We start from the raw sequence: 23143 nt of genomic DNA, 5'->3' as shown, positions 1-23143 counted from the left end.
GGTAATGGACACATCCCCGCCCATACTCCACTCCTGCAGGTGCGTGTCCACGCACACACATACTATTACCATTTCAGTTGGACTAAGAGGCACTGGCCAGATGCCTTGACAGGAAAAGGTGCATTTCCGCAAGAGAAACACACTTTGGCAGACCAAAAGATGCCCTTCTTATGCACATTCCTGTCTTGGCAAATTTTGAGGGAAACACTGGCCACCTGTTAAATAGTGCAGTTTGGCAGCTGTGTAAAATAATTAGTACAGTTTTTTTCCGGATTACAAGTCACACTTTTTTATAGTTTGGCTGGTCCTGCGACTTATAGTCAGGTGCGACTTGTAAGTCAGTGTGAATTAACTTTGACATATGAACCAAGAGACAACATTACGTCTACAGCTGCAAGAGTCCGATATTATGCTGCTCCTGTATTTATGCAATTCAATGAATTCAGTGATGTGGAATGACGAGCCTGCAAACTTGATGAGCGTTGGCTTGTTCTGTTCTTTTAGCCCATTTAGCCTTCCAGGTATGTTCTGTATGCTATTGTGTATAGTGTAAATAATTGTTTGTATTACGTTAACGTACGGACACCTATTCAGCCTGCTGTTCTGCTATTGTTTCTATTGTGTCTATTGCTTAGTTGAGTAACTTGCCTTTCCATATAAAATGTCTGTTAAGTATGAATTAATTATTAGTTAATTATAACTTTCTAAATAAATTTCTTTCTAAATAGACTTAAACTCCAGAGCGATTTATAGACCGTTTCATCGGACGCACGTGATACACGTCTGTATCCGAACCTTACTTCCGGTTTCGTTTTTTTTTAAGGTCTGACTAGTTGCTAAACTGATCTCTTTAACAAATGCCTCGTCGAAAATAACAAATGTATTGGTTTCCTAGGTAATCTATGTGTTGTTTTTTTGCCTGTTATATAAATAAACTACGTTTAAAGAACTTTGTTGATATTTATTCTTAGCGGAGTTTACCGGAAGCTACGTGTAGCTGCTTGTTTATGTTGTTACTGCTGAAACGGTCTATAGTCTGGAAAACAGTGTATACATTATCTCCAAAACAGCACCCCCCTGTGGACATGGTGATCACTGTCTTTTGCCCCTAACTAAATTTATAACTTTATGGGACGGTTTCCCGGACAGGGATTAGACTAGTCCTAGACTAAAATAAATGTAAGGGCTGTCCAAACTAAAAACAACTTATTGTTTGCAATTTAGATATGCAAAATAAACTAAGCATGTTTAAAGGCGCGGTGTGTAGATTTTAGTGGCATCTAGCAGTGAGATCACAAATTGCAACCAATGGCTCGGTCCAGAGCTCACCCCTCCCTTTCGAAACGCATAGAGAAACTAAGGCAGCCTCCACAGTACAAACATGTCATCTTCTGAGACAAAACAGTGACGAAACCTGTTCTGTAGAGCAATTTGTCTGTTTAGGGGAGTGAAAGGACAATAAATTGCAGAGGCCGATATTTCAACTTTTTTTATCAATCGACCAGTAAATTTCTTTTTTACTTATATTTGATGTTTGTAATAAAAATGTCACTCAATGTAAAGCCAAAGTCTGACAGACAGTAAAATGACCAATCATTATTCACTTTTTAACATGATGTTATGTTGTGTCACACACACCACCACACTAGTTTAACACACTTTTTCAAACAGTACCATGAGATTTCCGATCCACATTAATTATGTCTTGTAAATATCTTTTAAATACTTTAAAAGGGTATATTTATAAATGTTATGCATAACAAATGTATTTTACTTTTACCAGTTATTGGTCGACCACTAGTTTAGGGCTACTGCCGAAACATGGCGGCGCAAAATGGCGACTTCCATGTAAGAGGATCCGCTGTGTATATAGATAAAACGGCTCATAGGGTAATAAAAACAAAACAGTTCATCAAGTAAGGTCCTTATAGACCACTGAAAACACAGTAATGTATACCACATGGCACCTCCGTCAAGAGACCCTCCCAAAAGTCACACAATGCACCTTTAATCCAATAGCTTAATAAAAAAGCTTAAATTTGCATACTGTATAGACAAATGTGCACACACGTGTTTCTGAAGCATACATTTACTAGCTTACATTACTTATACATTTCATTTTGCCACAAAGCCCTTTTCATAACTACAGTAACAGCCTGCCACCAGAAAGGGAAATGACCCCCCCCCCCACATGCTCTACACAGCAGCCAAAGGCAGGTGCACCAGCCTAGCTGAAACCTCAAATTCCTGCCCACCAGTTTTCCCACTGTCAGCTCTATCTGTACGAGCACCTCTGTCCTAAACACACACAGATATCTTTGTGAGGTACTGTTGGGATGTGTGTAGAAAAAAAACATAAAAAGAGGTAAAAAAGGAAGGCAAGAAAGAGGCAGAGATGTGACTATACTGTGTTCATCCCTTTCTGTGTTCGTGTCAGAGATATTGCAGCAGGGGACACACAATAGAAAGCCCACATAGCCTTGCTCTGCCATAAATTTACAAAGGCCATCTTCAAGTCCAAACAAATTACAATCTTGATTTATGGCAAACACAAAAAACAAAAAAATCTACTCTGAATGACAAAAGAAACATTTCATTTTAAATCTTAAATCATTTGCAAGCCCACAATGCATGGGAAACTTAGAAATAAACCATCAATATATGTACATATTTCATTTATTCTTTAAAGACCAAACAAAGGAATAACACCACAATGCAAGCAGAACAGAAAAAAAAGTGACCAGGAAGAAGAATAGGATAGGTCAGGAAGAAAGGAGCGAGTGGTACGGCAGTATTGCGCAGCTCTGAACAAAGAAACGTATATCCATACGTTAACTCTGAAGCACTGTTCACAACACCAGCGACCTTGTTAATGTGTTTTGCAAATCTCTTTTTGTACTAGATCATTAAAAGACCTTTTTGTCACTATTTTTTGCCATTTTTGTGTTAATTCTGAATAATTTTTATACCACTACAATATTAAACACTCAGAACATATATTCATCAAGCATCGTATTTAAGATGAACAAGTATCAACACATTGCTGAGTTTTTAAGCAGAGAGCACAAACATTGGGCTACAGTACTTTGGTGCATTGGTACGCACACATCTTTTAAAGTTAGGAAATTGCTGACTGCAAGGATTAACTTCATCTTGCCAGCTCTAATTCAGCCAACAAGAAATGGACCATTTGAGTTTCACTAGCAAAAAAATAAAACGTTTGGAAGTTTAACTTTTTTAGGTCATTAGACACACCCACATTGACGATCGCTGTCGCCGGCCGTCACCAAACTTCCATTGAAACTGGAAAAGATTGTGTCGCTTTCGGCGTGAGCAGCAAGTGCCAACTGACAACCAAGTACTATGCTACGTATTAGAAAACAAACATAAAAACCATACCAACCAAACGCAACTCAACACAAATCTCAGGTGGACACTGTTCTGCATTTCGTGCAAAATTTAAAAAAAAGGACAACGATCCAACTTTTGCGAAATTTAACAGTGCAACTTTACTTTGAAACAACACATGCACACATGAACTGACACAAACAGAGATGCATACATTAAGCTCGATTTAAGGTTTCTATGGAGGGGAACATTAGCATGCAAAAGGAAATGTGCCATAGACAGTGCCATTGAAAGGTTTAGCAGGCGTGGACTGCCACGTCCCATTCAAGGAGGAATGAATTAAGTAACGACAAGCACATAGGTAGTTTAAATAGTCAATTAGGTACTTACAATCACATATGGACTTAGCTCTGTTCAGGTTACATATAATACAATCTACATGCACTTAACATATAACCAAGACACTTATACTGACAAACTTTCTAATTAATTTTAAGAATTAAACGTAAATAATTAAAAATAAAATCATTTGTTTAAGCTAATAAGCAAATGTCTTATTTTAATTCACACTGCTGTCCATAGTGCATACCATTAAATCGAGATTTAGGATGTTTCCCACACAATAGGATGGACACTAATTGCCATTGTGCCCCCTTGACAGTCTCTTTAGAGCGTGACAATAGCCATAAGACAGAAAAGACAAAAGCAATCCGAGTGACAACAAAGAGCCAGGAGAAAAGAGAAGAGTCAGTGTCTCCCTTACCGTCCTCCTCTGGTTCCTTTTTCAGCTGCATGTATACAGTCTGCACTCAGCTGTCTGTGACACGAGTCCTCTTATTCTCCCTCTCCCTCGCTCGCTCGCTCTCTCTCCCACTCGCTTTCGCTTTCTCTCCACCCTCCCTTGCTTCCTCGCTCGCTCGCTCTGCCTTTCAGACTAAAGCCAGAGGGAAAATCCCTGCTCCTAAATTCAGATGCTGCTGGCTTAACAAACCCTCTCAATGGAGAGGTCCGCAACAGCCAATGAGAACGCAGGAGGGGAGGCGGACTGAGAAAGAGCGAACGCAAAGCTCTGGGGAGCGATGTAGGAGGGGGAAGCAAAGCGCTCCTTCCAGAGAGAAAAGGCACACACTAACACCGAGACGGACACAAAGCCGGACGCATACGCTACACCGCTGTACAGATAGATACATCACAGGAAACTTGTTTGTTGTCCCAATGCATTGTATGCATAAGTGCACATTTTATGACATAAAATGTATTGCGGTTGTTTTCACAACTTGCCCACGTCTGTGTGTGTGTGCAGAGAAAGTGTCATGTGTATTCATATATGTCAACTGCAAGAATACAAAGGAAAAGCCTCCATTCACAACAATTACACTATGGATTTTCTGCACAATATATTATGTTTAAAATTAGCCGAAAAGGCACAGAACAAAGGACCACGCATCAAGAGAGAAACAATGATGTTTCCACCTCTTGTGTCATATGATTTTCCATTAAAGAAAATGTACAGGCTTGACTTTTTCTTTGGTGTCACTGCACTTTTGTTGTCCACACACAGCAGGCTCCAGCAGCCTTTATTACACTCACACATCACTGGCCCTCAGAGACACTGGCCAAGTTTCCCCTGGGGGAGGCGTAGCACCTGTGTTCATTGGACACTGCTACAGAACAAAGCGATCGCTTGCTTCTTTGCAAGCACACACACACAGCAACGGCAACTTTGTGCTGAGCCTTTTAACATTTTAATTCTGCTGTTACTTTAATTCACAAATGCATAGAACCCCTATCCTGTTTTTAATCCCAGTAAACTTCTCATCTACCCATTGGCTCTAAAAAAAACAGCATTTCATTTTGGAAAGAAAGTGTTGCAAGTTCGGATGAAAAAGCAGATGATAAGTCAAGAAGAAGAGGCTACTGACAATACACGGGAAGAAAAGGACAAACGTAGGCAGAGTGAAAAAAAACAGATCTGATAGACCTGTGTGCAGTGGCACAGAATGAAAGCTTAGATTAATGTGTGGGTTGATCACACAAGGCTGCGCTCATTCATCCCCATGGCAGAGCAATCGAAGGGCTATTCAACCCGGAGTCCTACTTGCCAAATTCGGTCAGTTCACTGCCGCTCATTTTCTTGGAAATGAGGAGGTTATGACAGAGCGTTAAGCTTTGTTCTCGCGAACAACTGACAGCATGCCATAAATGTAATACAATGATTCATCCTTTTCACATTCACGGGCACACTGTAGGAATCATTGGACCTGAGAGACATGTCATCTTAATCTAACAGTAATCATGGACCAAACTATTTATTTTTGGTGCTAATACATTAAAACCTCTTGTTTTAGGCTAAAAACCATTCATACATGTGCCAAAAAATTCTAATTCTCATACGGGATTTGAATCAAACACTGCTTTTTTTCCTGTTTCATTTACACTTCATGATTCCAAGTGTCATTTGTCTTTTTAATGTAGGAATCATCCCATAAAGTATTAACAGTATGAATTAATGAGCCATTGTCAACTATGCCCATGACTTCTGAATAGGATCTTGTTTCCAGTCTATGACATCATTGTTAATGGCAATAAAAAGCTCAATAAATGACACATGAATGGTACTGCATGTGAATAAGACGTGTAGTGCACAACACCAAAATCAACATTTAGAAAACCGCTCAACTTACTAAGAGACCCCAAAAGGGGTTTCGGGAGCTTTAGCATAAGCATTTAGCAGAAGCAATGACATATATATTATAGCCTTTGTAAAGTCCCAATCTCTGCTAAATGACTTGGAGAAAAGTGCACGAAGCATATCTAATAAATCTAACAGCAGTTAAGGTGACAAACCAATTCAGATGCATTTGAATTGTAAACATTTTGCATATCTAAACATTTGGTGTTGAGAAATGCAAAACGTTAAGATCTCCTCAGTGACTATAGCAGGTAGCAGGACCTGTAACATAATCTCTCTCTCGATGATGATGATGATGATGACTCCTCATTTAACCATTTACAGGCCATAAGCAGAGACTATGACAGAAGAGGCAGGAGAATTCTATCTATCTATCTATCTATCTATCTATCTATCTATCTATCTATCTATCTATCTATCTATCTATCTATCTATCTATCTATCGTGCATTTAAAACGTAGACCATAATGCAGAAAATCAAGTTCGATGAAGAGACATTAAACTAATGTTATTTTTACAAGACAAGCCACACATACAATTATAACGAGAGGTAAATCCATAAGGGAATATCTCGGTCCATTTGTCATTACAGAAGAATGTAATGTCAGGTTAAAATATGACTGAAGAAACACAGTAGATACGGTTAGATTACTGATATAATAGCTTTACCTGGTGGCTGGTCCATCTCAATGTAAAATATTAATTCGGTGGAATAGGGCATCATCACGTCCCTCCAGTCGTCATCGTCTTTTTCTGTATTCCACACTGTATTGTACATGGTCTGGGTCCTCTGGTGATCGAGCAGCCTATCACCAATTTTTCAAACGTTCAACACCGCCGAATGAAGGAAACATAAAAATGCTCGTCTGACTGAACGGAGAGCTCAACTTCAACGGTCTGAATGCCTGCTTCAGAACAACTGCGTTGCATGAAATCTGTCAAAGCGCCAGGCTTCTCTCATGCGATCTCACTGGATCTAGCATTTTTATAAAAAAACCTACACACTACGACAGAATAGAAAGTAGATACCAGCTCTACAATCCACTCCGTCCTACCATGAAACGGTAGTCTTCCTCTCAGTCAGAGAGAGCACCAGCTCCACCGGCCCTTTCACTTCACGGGGAGGAGTCCATTATCTGCGCAAACCACGGGGGGAGAGTTCATCTAACCGTCACTCGTTAAGCAAATTCCTCTCATTGCGTTTACATTTTAGCAGATAATAACTATTAAACATATTTAACATCTGAAAAACATAGCGGATTCAATAGCATATTCTCCAATCTGATGAATATGACCGTTGATTCTGCCGGTTGATTTAGAAGTGACATCATATCTTTTCCCCCTCTTCTCCGGCACGCAGTGGATTCGCCTCAGACCGGATACCTCTCGCACTGCTAGGTGCTGTGCGGCACGAAGACTCTTGATTTGGGAGCCAATCAGACGAGGTTCTTGCAACAAAGTTGCCAAAGTCCGGACTTTGCGTCGTTAAATTTTTTACTATTGGCAGCCCCGTTTTTCGCAACAGCCAATGAACTTATTAGAGGACCGGAAGTCTACAACCTATTGGTGAAACCGTTACTATGAGGTGCAAAACTGATGGGAAAAACAGAATAAGGGATGTCATGCTCATCTTTCAAGTCACACATATGCACATATAAACACACTGCCCGACTTTGAATATGTGTGTATTTAATAGTCTTTAAATATGGGTTATTATTAAGAATAAAATGTAACCTACTTTATGCATTTTAAATGCCTGCACCTTAAATATTTTACTAAATGCTTTTCTGTGGTGTAGCATCTTGTGTAAACACATCTCATCAATGCAGCAATGGCTGGTGGCCTGCGTTAGAAAACAATTATTTCGTGCATGCAGTCTGCCTCCCTCCATGTCTCTTCCAGTTGCCTCTGTTAGCATCTGTCTTATCTGTCCATTAAGAGGACGTCCCGCCTCCATGGCGAGAGCGGAAAGAAAAAGGATGACAATGTTTGCATCTCTTTAACGCAAGGCAGGGAGGACCCTCCAGATGGCTCGTGCCTGACAAAGGCTGTCCTTGTCAACTCTGTCAAACTTGCTTAATTGTCAGTGTCTATGCTTCAGTTCAGCACGGACAGATGGATCCAAAACAATGACAAGCAACTGAATAGGCAAAGTAATCCACAAAAGCCTTGGGAAAATATTAATCACTTACACGCAATACATAACGAGCGAGTAATAAATGCCATAGGGCCATATATATTGCATTCATTGAGGTATACGAGACACACATTTGTTTGAGTCAGTCTGCTAGTTTGGACTAAAGTGTATGCAGCATTGGGGATGGGCACACGACACATGGGGATTTGGGCATTAGACAAGTGTGTGTGCACCACAGAAACCATAATGCACAACCAACTGTAGCGCTAATGTGTTTCTGTCTATATCAACACTACATATTTTTCCAAAACAGTGTGTTGCCTATGTAGGCAACAATTGAGGCACCCAAGGTCTGCTTTCTTTGTGAACGGGTGTGCAGAATAATTATGCATAAAATACGTTCTTCTGGCCAAGTTTAAACTGTTTAGTTAGTAAGTCTACACTGTAAATAATTTTTTTTTAGAAATTACAGTATTTCTGGGTATTACTGGCAACTAGCTGCCAGTAACTTACTGTAGATTTTACATTTATGGTATTTACGGGCAACAGTTTGTTCAAAGTTAAATGAACATGAAACATTTTAGTCTTTATCTTCTACAGTAAGTTACTGGCAACCAGCTGCATAATTACAGCAATTTTTTTTACAGTGATACAAAAATGTGAGAATAAATGTAGATTATAATAAAATAAAAAAAATCACGGTATGCATCATGCAGTCTCTCCAGAAAAACGAGATTATGCGATCGCATGATTCAATGCATAATCAGCCAAAGTCCGCATATTTATGCTGGGGCCTAATTGTTTCAAATACGCCGCACTTTCGCCACATAAATTGCAGATTTCCGCAAACAAAATGTGCGGGGCTTGCGTGATTTCATAACCCCCGCATTTTCGTACCAAAAAGTCACATCAGAAAGTTGAAAAATGTTGCATTTACTTCAAACAAGTCCAGCCATGTCTCCTGTTGCCATGAGAAGGTTATGAAGTGACGTAATTACGCGACATGAACATTATTAAAAAGCTGAAAACCCTGTGATTCCGATGAATCACTTTTTTTTGTCTTTTTCGGCGAACGGCAGTTTTTGCAAGTTCCCGCAGTTTTTGCCAGTTTCCGCAATTTTTGCAAGTTCCCGCAATTTCATTAAATAAAATTGCATAAATATCCCACATATTCCAGAGCATTTTTAATAAAACGTGCCACAAGAACAAGGAGTTTTGCCTGCAACAATTACAAAAAAACCTAATTTTTCTGGAAGGACTGATCATGGTATTGATATGAATGGGGGGAGATCGCAACCATCAGAATGTCCGCTTAAGTCCCGCCTCCCAGAAAAAAGAGCCATTCGCCAACCATTAAAGAATGACGGAGGGTCTTTGGGCATGTGTAGAATCGACAGGTTTTGTTTGATCTTGTTCCTGGAAGCGTTGGAAATTTGGCAGCGCAGTGATGTAACTTTGCGTAATAACCATAATATTCATAAAACAATTTAACCCCTCTCCAATTACTAAATTTTGTTTCGTCTCTGTATCATTAACCCCCCATAATTTGCACCTTGTATGCATATATGGCATCAACATAATTATGCATGCCATGAATTGCACCAGCACAAAGATGGGCTTTAGATGGGTTATGATCTACTGACCGTCCTTCAACGAGATGCCCAGCCGATGCCTGACCAGTGACCACCGGCGGAACCAGTTTAATTCGCTTACCCGTTCACATACCCTGATAGTATTTATAAATATAAATGTATATGTATCTATCTCATGGGTTTTTCCCTCCTAGGAGTTTTCCCCCTGGACTAGCCAGGAGGGTTTTTCTCCTAGGGGGGTTTTTCATCCCCTGGAGAGTCCGCCACTAGGTATGCTCCGATCAATGCCGATCTCCACTAAAATACGTGGCCCATCACTATTTTGAATCAGACAGCCTATCTTATTCACAGCTATTTCATGTACTACGGGTTTTGATCAGTAAGTCCTTATCGATTTAAATCACTGTTAGTTTGAATCGTTTATAACATGTATTTGAAAAAGCAACACTCGTCAAACATAATTATTAAACATATTCGATTTTTTTATGCTTTTCCTACATCTATTACTGTAAAGCTGCTTCGAAACAATTAACAATTTTGAAAAGCGCTATATATAAATAAAATTGAATTGAATAGAAGGCCAACATGTATGCAGCAGTGAGCAGGGAAACTAACAAAGTTTTAAAAAGGAGCTGACAAAACACTAAACCGTAACATAATTATTGCATTCGCTGGCAAAGCCGAGCCTTATTATTACATTTGCTGACAATGCCTATCCTACCTAATAACAGACAAATCTAAAGAAAGGCTATGAACTGTTGCCTTGTCTGTAAGATGATATGCTTGACACATTTTACCACCTGGATTCATTATTCAATCCTCATTCTACCAATTACTTGCTTTAAAATGCTTCCCCACATGCACATTTATGCCCATGAGTCAGGCATGACTAGCAGAAAGCGATTCTAATCTGCCTGGCTACAAGACCCAGCTAAATGATTACAAACCCTCTCGGAAGAATAATGATAAAGGAGGGCTGGGGAAATTTGAATGGTTCCTTGAGTACCTGCACATTTGAGAATGGCGAGTGGAAAGACATTTTCCATCATGTTGATATCAAAGTCTCTTACTTGCTGAGTGACAAGCCTGACTAAGCTGTTTCTCTCTCGACTATGTAGCCTTGAGCGTCACATCATTTATCTGTGACTCCAGCAACTAGAGTGGAAAGCACAATTCCAGTTCACATGCAAATGGGCTGCTTCATTGTTCCATATTAAACACAGACATAAGGGCGGTACTGAAAGAGCACACAAAACGCAGAGCTGCTGTGTGACCACTGTGTGCACTATACATAATTCATAAACGATTTGAAAGCAATATCATTGTTCCCCAGTTGATATTGTGAGGGGGGAATTAATTTTAATCCAATGTAAATTACACAGTGAGAGCGATCACCTTTTCTTTCATTCTGCTGAGCTCAGGAGAATCAGGCTGCTCTCTCCGTCACTGTCTCGCTGCCTGAAAATGTGATTTTTTTGAAGGGCCGGAATAAGCCATAAGCTGTTTCTCTCAAAGCCACAGTCAGACGAAAACAACTAGAGATGCACTGACACGCTTTAAAGGAATAGTTCATCTAAAACGAAAATTCTGTAATAATTTACTTACCTAAATGTCATTCCAGTCACTTTATTCTTACTGAAGATGAATTTTTGAACGATGAGTCAATTTTTGAAGAACATCCTGCATGGCCACTACTTTCCATATAATAAAAGTGAACGATAGCTGAGGGTTTCAACATGCAAAAATAAAAATACACCATGCACCATAAAAATATCATAAAAGTGGTCCAAATAGTAATGTGTGTGCACTATATAAGTCTTTTGTCAAACAATAATGAGAAAAAGATTGAAACTTTAGCCATTTTTTATATATAGTCCATTTTGTAAGGTAGATTAAAGGTGCAGTGTGTAACTTTTAGGAGGATCTCTTGACAATACAATATACATAACTATATTATCAGTGGTGTAAAAAGACATAATGAACTGTATTGTTTATTATTACCTTAGAATTAGCCGTTTTTATCTATACATTCCGAGTTTCCTTACATGGAGATCGCTGTCATGTAGCCCTACGTAAACAGACACAGAGTGCATTTTGTCCATACGTTTTCTCAGATGATGACATGTCTGTACTGTGGCAGCTACTGTAGCTTCTTATTGCATTTTGAAAATGAGGTTGGTTGCAATTCCCAATCTCACCCCAAACGCAGCTAAAAAACTCACATTACACCTTAAAGGGACATTCCACTTTTTTGAAAATATGCTAATTTTCCAGCTCCCCTAGAGTTAAACATTTGATCTTTACAGTTTTGGAATCCATTCAGCTGATCTCCGGGTCTGGCGCTAGCACTTTTAGCATAGCTTAGCATAATCCATTGAATCTAATTAGACCATTAGCATCACACTCCAAAGAGTGCTAAGTAGTGATATTACACACTGCCCAAAAATAGTCCACTTGGTTACTTTCAATGGCAGGGGACTATTTTCGGCAGTGCGTAATATCACTACGCCTGCTGCAGCCATGTTACATCAGCAAAGTCCTTGATTATATCACCAGAATGAGAGTATAGTTCCTAACCAAATCTGCCTAGAAAATCACAACTTTTAATTTCCGTCGGTCTTAGTACACGACGTAACTACAGAAGATTCAAGTTTTAAATAGGAAAAATATCAAAACTCTTTGGTTATTTTTGAGCGCGATGCTAATGGTCTAATCAGATTCAATGGATTATGCTAAGCTATGCTAAAAGTGGTGCCGCCAGAACCGGAGATCAGCTGAATGGATTCTAAAATGGTAAGAATAAAATGTTTAACTCTAGGGGAGCTGGAAAATGAGCATATTTTCCAAAAAAGTGGAATGTCCCTTTAACACTGATTTATTGAAAATATCAGACTCAAACTGTTTTGTTCACAAATCAGACATTGCTATTTCTCTTATTAATTTAATAATACACCATAAAAAGAATGTTCCAGTCCTGATTTTCTTTTATTTTATGTGAAAGAGTGGCCCGGATAATTTCACAAAAGCCTTTTCTATTACACGGAAGAAAAAGTCATGGTTTGGAACAACATCAAGACAGATTTTTTACTTTATTGCTGCAGTCCCATAAATTTAATACAGAATACATATAAATCACATATAGCTTTTACTATCCGGAAACACATTATCGGATATACTGTTCAAACATGACTAGATATCAGTCTCTAATGGGTGCACTCTGCAGGAGTCATGAGTCTTGGATAATGTACGCTTTGATTCGAGCTGAACGATTAGGCATACTGTCTGGTATCACCTCTTTACATCTTAAATTGTATGTCTTCACTATTTTCAAGTGTGCAAACATATATATAATTTATATAATAATATAAAGTGTTAAATATGCTTATAAGCTAGCAGAGCTAGCACCCTCCATCTCTGCCACCTCCACCGCATCTCCATTTCTGGATGTCAGGCAGTCTGCGGTCCTGTGATGTCATCTTGCAATGTGAGCGTCCCTTTCGGACTGATGCAATACTCCGATGACACAGAGTAACAAGGATCCGGCGTCTGGCAGTACACGCCCCCATGCCCCTTTCCCCTACTGTCTCTAACCGCCTCTTGGTCACTTTTGCTCAGCGTTCTCAAGTTTAAATCAGCCCCGATTTCACCTTTCTCTCTTTCTTTCTTTTCTCTCCTGGGTCTACTTTTCTTGCCTTTCTCTCCACACGCCTACTCTTAAGCTTCCCTTCTCTCTGAACAGCCCTCTGTTGTCATGGCATCAGGCACCATTGCTCAGCATTCTGCAGTTCAGCAGATAAAGGATGACGGGCTGTTTAACTCTTGCCCGTCTGAGCCAGAACAGTCTGCAAGGCATAAAAAGATAGTACATTGGCAGGCTTTATCCACATTCCCAAGACTAATCAACAGCTTATGATGATGATTAAACAGCTCCTAAAACAACATATCAAGCATGATTTGATAAAAGACTTAACAAACAAAACATCAGAGGCTTAATACTGTATGTGGTTTGAAGTTGATGCTGCAATTACTCCGGCTGCAGTATCTGAAATTTCAAGAAAAGCTCAATGTATTTTAGAACAGCACTGAAAAAGCCTCCTGGGCGCAACAGCCACATTTGTGTTCTGTCACGAGACATGACTAAAACAACGCTTGCAACAGTAAGAGTGTGTGTCAATTTGAGAAGCAAATAGTGACAAACTAACTAACTAACATTTCTCATATTACTCTTTTTGTAGAATGAATATACAGTTTCTATTTAGTGTTCACCTCAAAAGGACTTTATGGGAAAGCAATTGCTATTGCACTGGCTCCCCTCCTTAATTCATGAGACAGTTTTTGATTTCATAAGAACAGTAATAACATTTCGGAAAACTGTATTCAGTTCTCACAAAGTCTATCTCTTAATAAAGAAACACAAAGTCTATCTCTTCATATGTTTCTCTTTAAACCATACTGTGGATTTAGTTTTTCTGCAAGACTTATATTTGCTACATCTACAAATGTACAGTATGGTATACAGTATTAACCATGTAAAGATGTGCTCTCACAGACTTTTTGATCAAAAAAAGTTGACAGACATGCACATACAATAAATCCCTAAAAACAGACATGAAACTAAACTGTCAGATAAAATTGTCAAAATATGTACCCTAGCCATCATTGGGGCTGTACCCTATCAAAAAGTACAGCTTTGTACCTAATAGTTTATATTAGTACCTCAAAGATACATTAGTGTATCAAAGGTACACATGGTACCACCAAATACACTCACTTAAAGGATTATTAGGAACACGTGTTAAATTTCTCATTAATGCAATTATCTAATCAACCAATCACATGGCTTCAATGCATTTAGGAGTGTGGTCCTGGTCCAGACAATCTCCTGAACTCCAAACTTAATGTCAGAATGGGAAAGAAAGGTGATTTAACCTTTATGTGTTGTTGGAGCCATTTTTGTTATTTTTTCGTCTTAATGGCCACAACTTTCTCTGTGTTTCAGCAAATGGAATGATTTTTGGTGACAAATCTTATATTTACACATATTTTAAGGAAATGCTTTGAAATTTTTCAAAAACTTAACAATATATCGTGGGCAAATTTACTACCCTTACGTGTTGTTAGTGGCCAAAAAAGGCCACTAAATTAAACTGGTGTAAAATGTATCGGATTAATTTTTTCCATTTTTTTTTTTTTGCAAAAATTTGTTAATAATCCTCAGTACTGATCAAAACTACCAAAAGTTTACAAAAATTACATGATTTTAACTCTTTCATTGCGTAGTTTATATGTAGTGTCCCTGATTTGGGGAAAAAACACACAAAATGACAGATTTTCAATATAAAAAGTGGTTGTGGACTGGATTTTCTTTTACCTTTTTCACAGTCTTGGGCATGCCAAAGATTAGTAAAATCATTGGCTTTGATGCATTTTTAGTTAAGTTTAAAGTTAATTAAAACATAAAAAAAGGGATTTCAGTTTCCCATTTATTTATTTTATCATTAAGGATTTCTTATAAAATGTAAAAATCTCGTTCTCGTGAACCCAATCTCGTTTCTCGTCTCGTGGATTAAGTGTCTCGTCACACCCCACTGAAAAAAATGATTCGTTGAATTTAATCAATTTTTTTAAGGTAAGTGGTTGCAATCAATTTATTTAAGCTACATTTAAACAAAAAAGATTAGTAAAGTAAAATCAAATATAAAACTTTTGTTTAAATGTAGCTTAAATAAATTGATTGCAACCACTTACCTTAAAAAAATTGATTAAATTCAATGAATCATTTTTTTTCAGTGTAGCTACCACAATGGATAAAATAAACAATCTGGAGGGCTACTTTTTGATATCTACTAATTTTTTGTTTTACTTGTTGATTCTATTTTATTTTACTTGTTCAATGTTTTATCATTGTTTAAAATGTTAACATACATAAAAAAGCCAAGCTTACATAAAATATATGCAATTAATACATTTTACAATTGAGACTATTAATAGAATGTGCTTTGGCGGGCACTTCACAAACTCTGTACAGGCAACCTGGTGCCCATGTTGGAGACCACTGATCAACAGCATTTATCAATGTTTGTTCATGTTTATTGTGTCATTTACTAATGCATTTATAAAATCTAGCGTTATAGCTGTTATAATCAATGAATGCACTGTGAACTAACATGAATAACTGTATTTATAAAGTGTTACCATATTATTAGTACTCCTCCAGTGACATCTAACAGCATTTTTTCTAACAGTGTAGGTTTGATGGGCTTACTGCATATTTCATTACAATGTGCTATATCCATGGGAATAAAGACTAGACATTTCAAATCTGTTAACAAAAGCCCATATAATGTCACTTGGTTTCAGCATTTTAATAATGAAATAGTATAAAAGCTCATTCTCAGTTTCTAACCATGCAGAACGGTTTCTTTCTGTTGTAGAAAAATATGTAATGCGTCCTCCTCATGTGGTTTTTAAACGAGGATGCCACTCTTATTTGCATCTTTCCATTCTTTGTTTGGATGCAATTCAAATGCCTAGCAACCACAACCGTGGGAGTAAATGCAATCAGCAATAGATACAATGACATGCAAGTGTCACTGAGTTCAGTCTCCTATCAAGGGATGAAGCAGGCATCAGGTGCTGGTTATAATTGTAACTAAGGGCCGGGGGGAGAGAGTGGCTTTATTGGATAGTTTGTTCACTTCAGCATGAAATCTCATTGGAACTTGCACGGTTATCAGACAAAATTAATTATGCGCGCAACTTCCAGATACTTGTTATAATTCAGGGACCGTTAAAACCCAGGGAAACCCTTACAGTGAAGAAGCTCACATTTTATACAATCACACCCCACTTCACACCTAATACATAATGGGGCTCTTGATTATATGACAATATACTTCATGTGTAAAGAGGCAGAAGTGATGATGAAGCAATAAACTTATAAACAATACAAAACTCGATTTGAAGTTCCATGCATTACATAAAATTTTACCATTTGGCAACTGAATCCCATGTGCAAGTGCAGCTGGTACATTGCGAAATATGTTATTATATGTTTCGTGAGCGTCAATCTTTTCCCATTCAAGTAGACATGACCTACAATTTTATGAGTTTTACTTGCATAGAAAATAGCTGCCTGGGGGTTTAACCAAGATGGCTGACTTGCAAGTGACCTTACTTTGGTGCATCTCCAAAAACCAGAAGCAGATGAATAAAATATACACCTAAATGCATTAAGCACAAATTATATAATCCAATATATACACAAACATTACCAAAAAGTGAACCCTTCAGATCGTACTTGTCATCGGAGTTGGTAGCTACTGAGAACTGCAGATGACCCCAGCCTAGCCTGCAGGCGGGGATCCGTTTGCACAACACCATCCCATTGAGGGAGCAGAAAGGCTAAGCGGCCCGTGCAAAACGGTTGCGGTATTGGCAAGTTCGGAGATGGGAGAGTACAATAGTACAAGGGACTTGTAAATTGGGGCCAGGTGGATAAACATGGATTCCACTAAGCCCATGAGAATAAAGCAAGCTGTTGTGTACTCTCTCTCTCTCTCTCTCTCTCTTACATGCACGTACCACACACACAAGTTTGTAAAAATGGGTGTTTGTTTGCATCGTATGCAAATCCACACCACATCGTCATACTGCAGAAAAAGAAACACTTTGGAACGAGTTCAAAGAGTTCACAATAGTGTACAATAGGTAGAACATGCTACAGTAAAGTTAAAAATGCCAGGGCACTCCACCAACATTAAACTTTAAGCAATGTCTGTGAAAACTATTTTTTATAATAAACGCACATTGTAATATGCACATTTTAAAGACTCACGGTTTCTAGTTTTGTGTTGATGCACCCTTTACATGGCTAAATTTGAAAAAGGTGCATCAATTACAAAATCATCTTTTTGACTTCTGCCACAATCCTGAAGTTCATTCTCACATAATAATGAGAGGTATGTATGCTATAGACGCGTACAATTCATGTGCTAATCCATACAAATCATGTGCTATGTAAACCATACAGCTTTGCAACAGGAGCATACCAAAATTAAAGTTCCCAAAAGTTCAATCCTCACTGTAATACATGAAAAAGTGACAATCACAGTTTTCTTTTTCCCTGTTGTATTCGACAGATTAAACCAAGCCATACGGGCTTGGAATGACACAAGGGTGGATAAAATGTATAAGGGGGGGGGGCATATCTCCAAGTCTTCCTCAAAGGAGGTCAGAGGAAGTGAGGAGAAAAGATGAGTGGACACAGAAGACATAGTAAGACATGTGAAATGAGCTACAGAATGTAAGAAAAAAACTTGTCAATGTATGCGTACACTGCCAGATTTTTGGAAACCCAGCGTACTTTGTATGCATAGGTCGCACATGCGCCTTCAGGAGAATGTAGTATGTAGCCCAGGAAATGCATTGTATTTTTGTCGCAAAGCGCATGCGTTGAACGTCTGTGTACACATAGAAGTCAAATAAACTATGCTTTTCAAGGTTGTGCGTACGACTGTGCATGTGGTACATCTATAAAAACAGACTATACTCCAGGCTTTATGTCACACCAATTTGACGGTCCAAAAAACAGAAAAGAAAGAGTTAACATCAGTAAAAGACTAATTGAACAAGGTACCTGCTTGAGTCTTTTCTCCTCTACTTAGCTGGAAGATGTTTTTTATCTCAATTTTACTTACATAAACATGAAACCCTACTAGATGCAGCATTGCCAAGTGCCAAAAAATACTAAAGTGTATTTGAGGAGTTTGGTTCCAAAACGCAAAAACTCCATTTTGACAAATTTCGGTAAAAACGTGTTTTCTATACCAAGAAAGTGACAAGATGAAAACCACTATTTTCTGTTACAAACTTTCACATAGCATCTTTAGGTTATAAAAACAGAAAAAATTCAAATCCATAACTTGATTTTCAAAAAATTATTATAAAAACAAATTCTTTTTTCCACAAAATGCAATAAATCCATGACAGTTTTTATTTCAAAATGCTATAAATCTATTAAATCAATGTATAAATGTGCATTCATCTTTACCTTTTTATATTTATTTAGTTGACTAGTGGTATACAATGATTAAAAAATAAACATTAACCAAAATTTTGGTTTGGCATTAACCAAAACACTTTCTTTGTTATATTAAGAACACTGTCATTGCTGCAGTTATACTTGACGTCGTCTCTTTACATTTTTCACAGCGATCAGCTGTAAAATGTTTTAGTCCTGCTCGATTTTCGTTGACTTTGAGTAAAATAATGTAAAGTTTTTCATAAGATCCTCTGGGGTCAATGTTTTAGCATGAGAAGCTTGATGCTGTCGGAAGAACAAGCACCCGAGTGCCTCTCGCGGAAATTATTAGATGTTGATGGCTTACGTTTCTTTTACCGTCACAGAAAACCATCACAGTTTTAGCAATGCAATCAAAGTATAATTTTGTTTTGTTTGTTGATCACGAAGTACAAAGTAGATGAGGAAAACTAGGACTCTGTGTACTCAGCGCGCCGGCATTGTTTGTTTACATTGCGTGACTGGTGGGCTGTAATTTCAGGAATGGATTTATTGCATTCTGTAAAAAAGGAAGAGTGGCGTTTATCGCATTTTGGGAAAAAAGGGAGAAAAGATGAGAGAATAACACGGCGGATATTGGATTTTGCGTAAAATTAAGAATTTACTTTTAACTACTGACCTGATATAATACTGATTTTGGCAGTAACTCATTTTTTTCAAAAATGGCGTTTATCGCGTTTTGGAACCAAACCCTCGCACTAGAATTATCATTATATGCCATCTTGCTGTATATGAAGAGTTTGGTTTCAAAACGCCATAAACGCCATTTAAAAAAATTGTTACAACGCAAATCAGTATTGTATCTGGTCAGTATTAAAAATGTAAATTCTTAATTTTACGTTAAAAGTGATATTCGCCGCGTTATTTTGTCATCTTTTCTTCTTTTTTCAAAACGCGACAAACGCCAGTCCTCCTTTTCTGCAGAATGCAATACATCTGCTTAACTAATCACAGCGCACCATTCCACGCACTGTAAACAATGATGGCGGGGCGTTGAATACACACAGAATCCTAGTTTTCCTCATCTTGTACTTCGTGATCAACAAACAAACAAAAACAAAATAATACTTTGATGGCATTGATAAACCTGTGGTGGTTTTCTGTGACGTGGAAGAAACATAAGCCATCAAAATCTAATAATTTTCGCGCATTCGGGCAAATGAAAAATGCCGGCTGTTGCTTGTTCTCACATGACAGCATCAAGCTTCTGTCATGCTAACACACTGACCCCAGGGGATCTTATGAAAAACTTTCCATTATTTTACTCAAAGTCAACAAAAATCGCGCAGGACCAAAACATTTTACAGCTGATCGCTGTCAAAAAAGTTTAGCAGCGACGTCCCAAAAATGACAGCAGCAATGACAGCAGCATATTAAGTGTTCTTAATATGACAAAGTAAGTGTTTTAATTAAGTGAAGTATTTGCCAATGTATGGTAACCCATACTTGGAATGTGACCTCTGCATTTAACCCATCCCGTAAATAGTGAACACACGCACTGCAAGTCGTGAACACACAAACACCCGGAGACATTAATGTTTTTTTAATCAGTGTATACCACTAGTCAACTAAATGAATATAACAGGGCAAAGATGAATGCACATTTATATATTGATTAAATAAATTTATAGCATTTTTAAAAATCAGTTTTTATAATAAATCTTTGAAAATCAAATTATGGATTTGAATTTTTTGTTTTTATAACCTAAAGATGCTATGTGAAAGTCTGTAACGAAAAATAGTGCTTTTCATCTCATCACTTTCTTGGTATAGAAAACACATTTACAGAAATTAGTCAAAATGGATTTATTGCGTTTTGGAACCAAACTCTTCATATATATGGCTTTAGTTATCTTCCTGAATGGTTTCAATTCAGCAGATTTTCAACATGAACTTATCTGTCTGTAATGCTTTGTGCTATGTATTTTTTATCAATAATCATAATTAATAATAAACTTGATATAACATCGAAATGCACCTGTGAATAATATTTTTCACCCAGACCTATATGGTATTCGCTCTACCAATTTAGTTTGACCTTCTGTAGTTTGACATGTGTATGCAATAAGGACAACATCCTATCAGATCTGTCTTCAAGCCCAAAACATAGGGTGATTTAGTTGTGGTCTCTAGATTAAATTAGCTGGGTGAATGAAATAAGACAAGAATGGTTCTCTTAAATGCATGGGCACAGTTATTGTGGTCAAAATACATAAGCTCCACGCATCTTACTGAGGACAAATGACATGTCTAAAATTGAGAGGAGCATGCTAAAGCTCATTTGTAGCACTTATTCACAAACACAGAGCATCTGTGAGATGCTTTTGGTGAATGTTACCAAGCCGGCTATGGGACAATCACATGGTAGACAAGAGTCTTGAAGTTTACATCAAATTTGCATGATATCAAATTCAGATGCATGTAATCAAACTGTGTTGCTTTTTTATAAGATACAATACATGATTGGGTAATGTGAATTGTAACTTGATCCATATACAACAATACTTGGCTATGTAATAAAATCCCTCCTGGGATGCATAGAAAGACCTAACAAGACTTTTTTTCAGCTGCTTTCAGCGCATGGTTGCATATCATTGTGCCGTTTTGATTTTTTTATTTGACTCTGTAATGCAGCATGACATGAGTGAGAGTCAATTTAGTGTGACCCATCATGCATTTTCTCTTTTGAGAGTTACGGAGGATTGGGTCTGATACAATGACATCACCTCTGAGCATGACAACTGACACCAGAGCTCTCATTGACCCAGTGCACTCTGGGCTTTGTTGACTGAGCAGCCAATCATTAGAGCACATCGTCAATTATTTAAGGTACTGCCATGTCACTTATCCTCTGTGATGAAGACGAATGGTGCAGTGACTGTGGTATGAGAGGACACTGGGGTCTACCGAGGTCTCGCATCAAACGCTAAAGAGACATGCACTGACCATTTTTAAGTGTCGTCTGTGATTTCACAACAAAGGCTAATAATTCAAGTTTAATGCAGAATACATGTGCAAGCAAGCAAATTAACTTGTGTCTTGTGCCCAACACATTGAAATAGTAGATCAATAGTGAAAAAAGTTTTAGCTGAATGGCTTATTATGTCACATAAATTAGTGAGGCACAGATTATAAATTCAATTTAAATTATGTATTACTGTAGATTGCACTTTCCCACAAAGTTACAGGCCAACTTTACACCTTATATCACTCATTTCGCTCCATTTGGCACATAGCAAATGATCATTTTGAACCCTGCACATACTGTAGTTTTTCACCTATGGGTATAGCTCCACTGAGACTTGCTTGTATTAAAATAATTAAAAGCCTTCTAAGACTAAATTAAGTCATTTGGCTTGTCTCAAATTCAAAATAAGTGCCCGTGGACACCTCTCCAAAGAAACTGCCGCCCTAGACAGTTACGGAATAATGCAAAGGAAAAACTAAAACCATGGGGTGATACAGAGGTGAGAAGTTTAAGATCCACTGGGAGGTATGTGTGTACTGCAGGGTAAGATTAGGTGCTCAGCCTTGTAGATTTGGTTGCACATAATGGGATTAATGGTGGAAAATCTGGGCAAATTAATCTGACCTAACGGAAAGGGGAGGTAAAATATACAGTCTGCTCTTCATCCAAATGCCTGTTTTACTTCAACACTCCTCACGCCCAACACATTCTCACGGGAAGTCGTGTTATAGTAAAGAAAATTTTGATTAATTTATTCGTGTTTGATGACACGAATTTCCGCTGTTTTTCGTGTCTCTGGAGACGAATTTTTTTTTCGTCCTTCCCAGCACGAATTTCTATCAATGGCTGTTCGTGTCTGTGGCACGACTTTCTTTATCGTGTCATTTTATATTTTGTTTTCTCATCGTTGTTTCCTATTTTTAAATCATTGTCGCTTGGGGTTAGGGTTAGATCCGGGGTTCGCGTTAGGATGTTATTTTTTGCATTGGTTTCTACATGTTTTTCGTCCGCTTTTAAAACTATTCTCGCCTGGAGTTGGGGTTAGAGCTGGGGTTGGGGTTAGGAAGTCGCAGAAAGTGATTCTAACCCAAACACCAAGCGACAATGGTCAAAAAATAGAAAACAACGATGAGAAAACAAAATATAAAATGACACGATAAAGAAAGTCGTGCCACAGACACGAACAGCCACCGATAGAAACCCGTGCCGGGAAGGACGGAAAAGACACCCGTCTCCAGAGACACGAAAAACAGCAGAAATTCGTGTCATCAAACACGAATAAATTAATCAAAATTTTTCGTTACTATAACACGACTTCCCGTGA

At 38.0% G+C, this 23143-nt stretch overlaps 1 protein-coding gene across 3 annotated transcripts in view; it reads right to left on the bottom strand.

Annotated features, from left to right (window-relative positions):
* The window catches only part of pik3r3b (phosphoinositide-3-kinase, regulatory subunit 3b (gamma)), a 239206-nt gene that overhangs the window by 11363 nt on the left and 204700 nt on the right, over nucleotides 1-23143 (bottom strand). The window contains exon 1 of one of the 3 annotated variants that reach the window (XM_055214112.2): nucleotides 6710-7492. The exons of 1 other annotated variant lie outside the window; for it this stretch is intronic. In XM_055214112.2, the coding sequence (XP_055070087.1) occupies nucleotides 6710-6818 (109 nt within the window). In that variant the 5' untranslated portion in view covers nucleotides 6819-7492. Of the gene's footprint in view, nucleotides 1-4111; nucleotides 4272-6709; nucleotides 7493-23143 lie in introns of those variants that run through there. One more of the 3 variants, XM_055214113.2, reaches the window with a different exon arrangement.

Source organism: Misgurnus anguillicaudatus, chromosome 8 (assembly GCF_027580225.2).
Source record: "Misgurnus anguillicaudatus chromosome 8, ASM2758022v2, whole genome shotgun sequence".
Lineage (NCBI taxonomy): Eukaryota > Metazoa > Chordata > Actinopteri > Cypriniformes > Cobitidae > Misgurnus > Misgurnus anguillicaudatus.
This window is presented reverse-complemented; position numbering and strand designations above follow the sequence as displayed.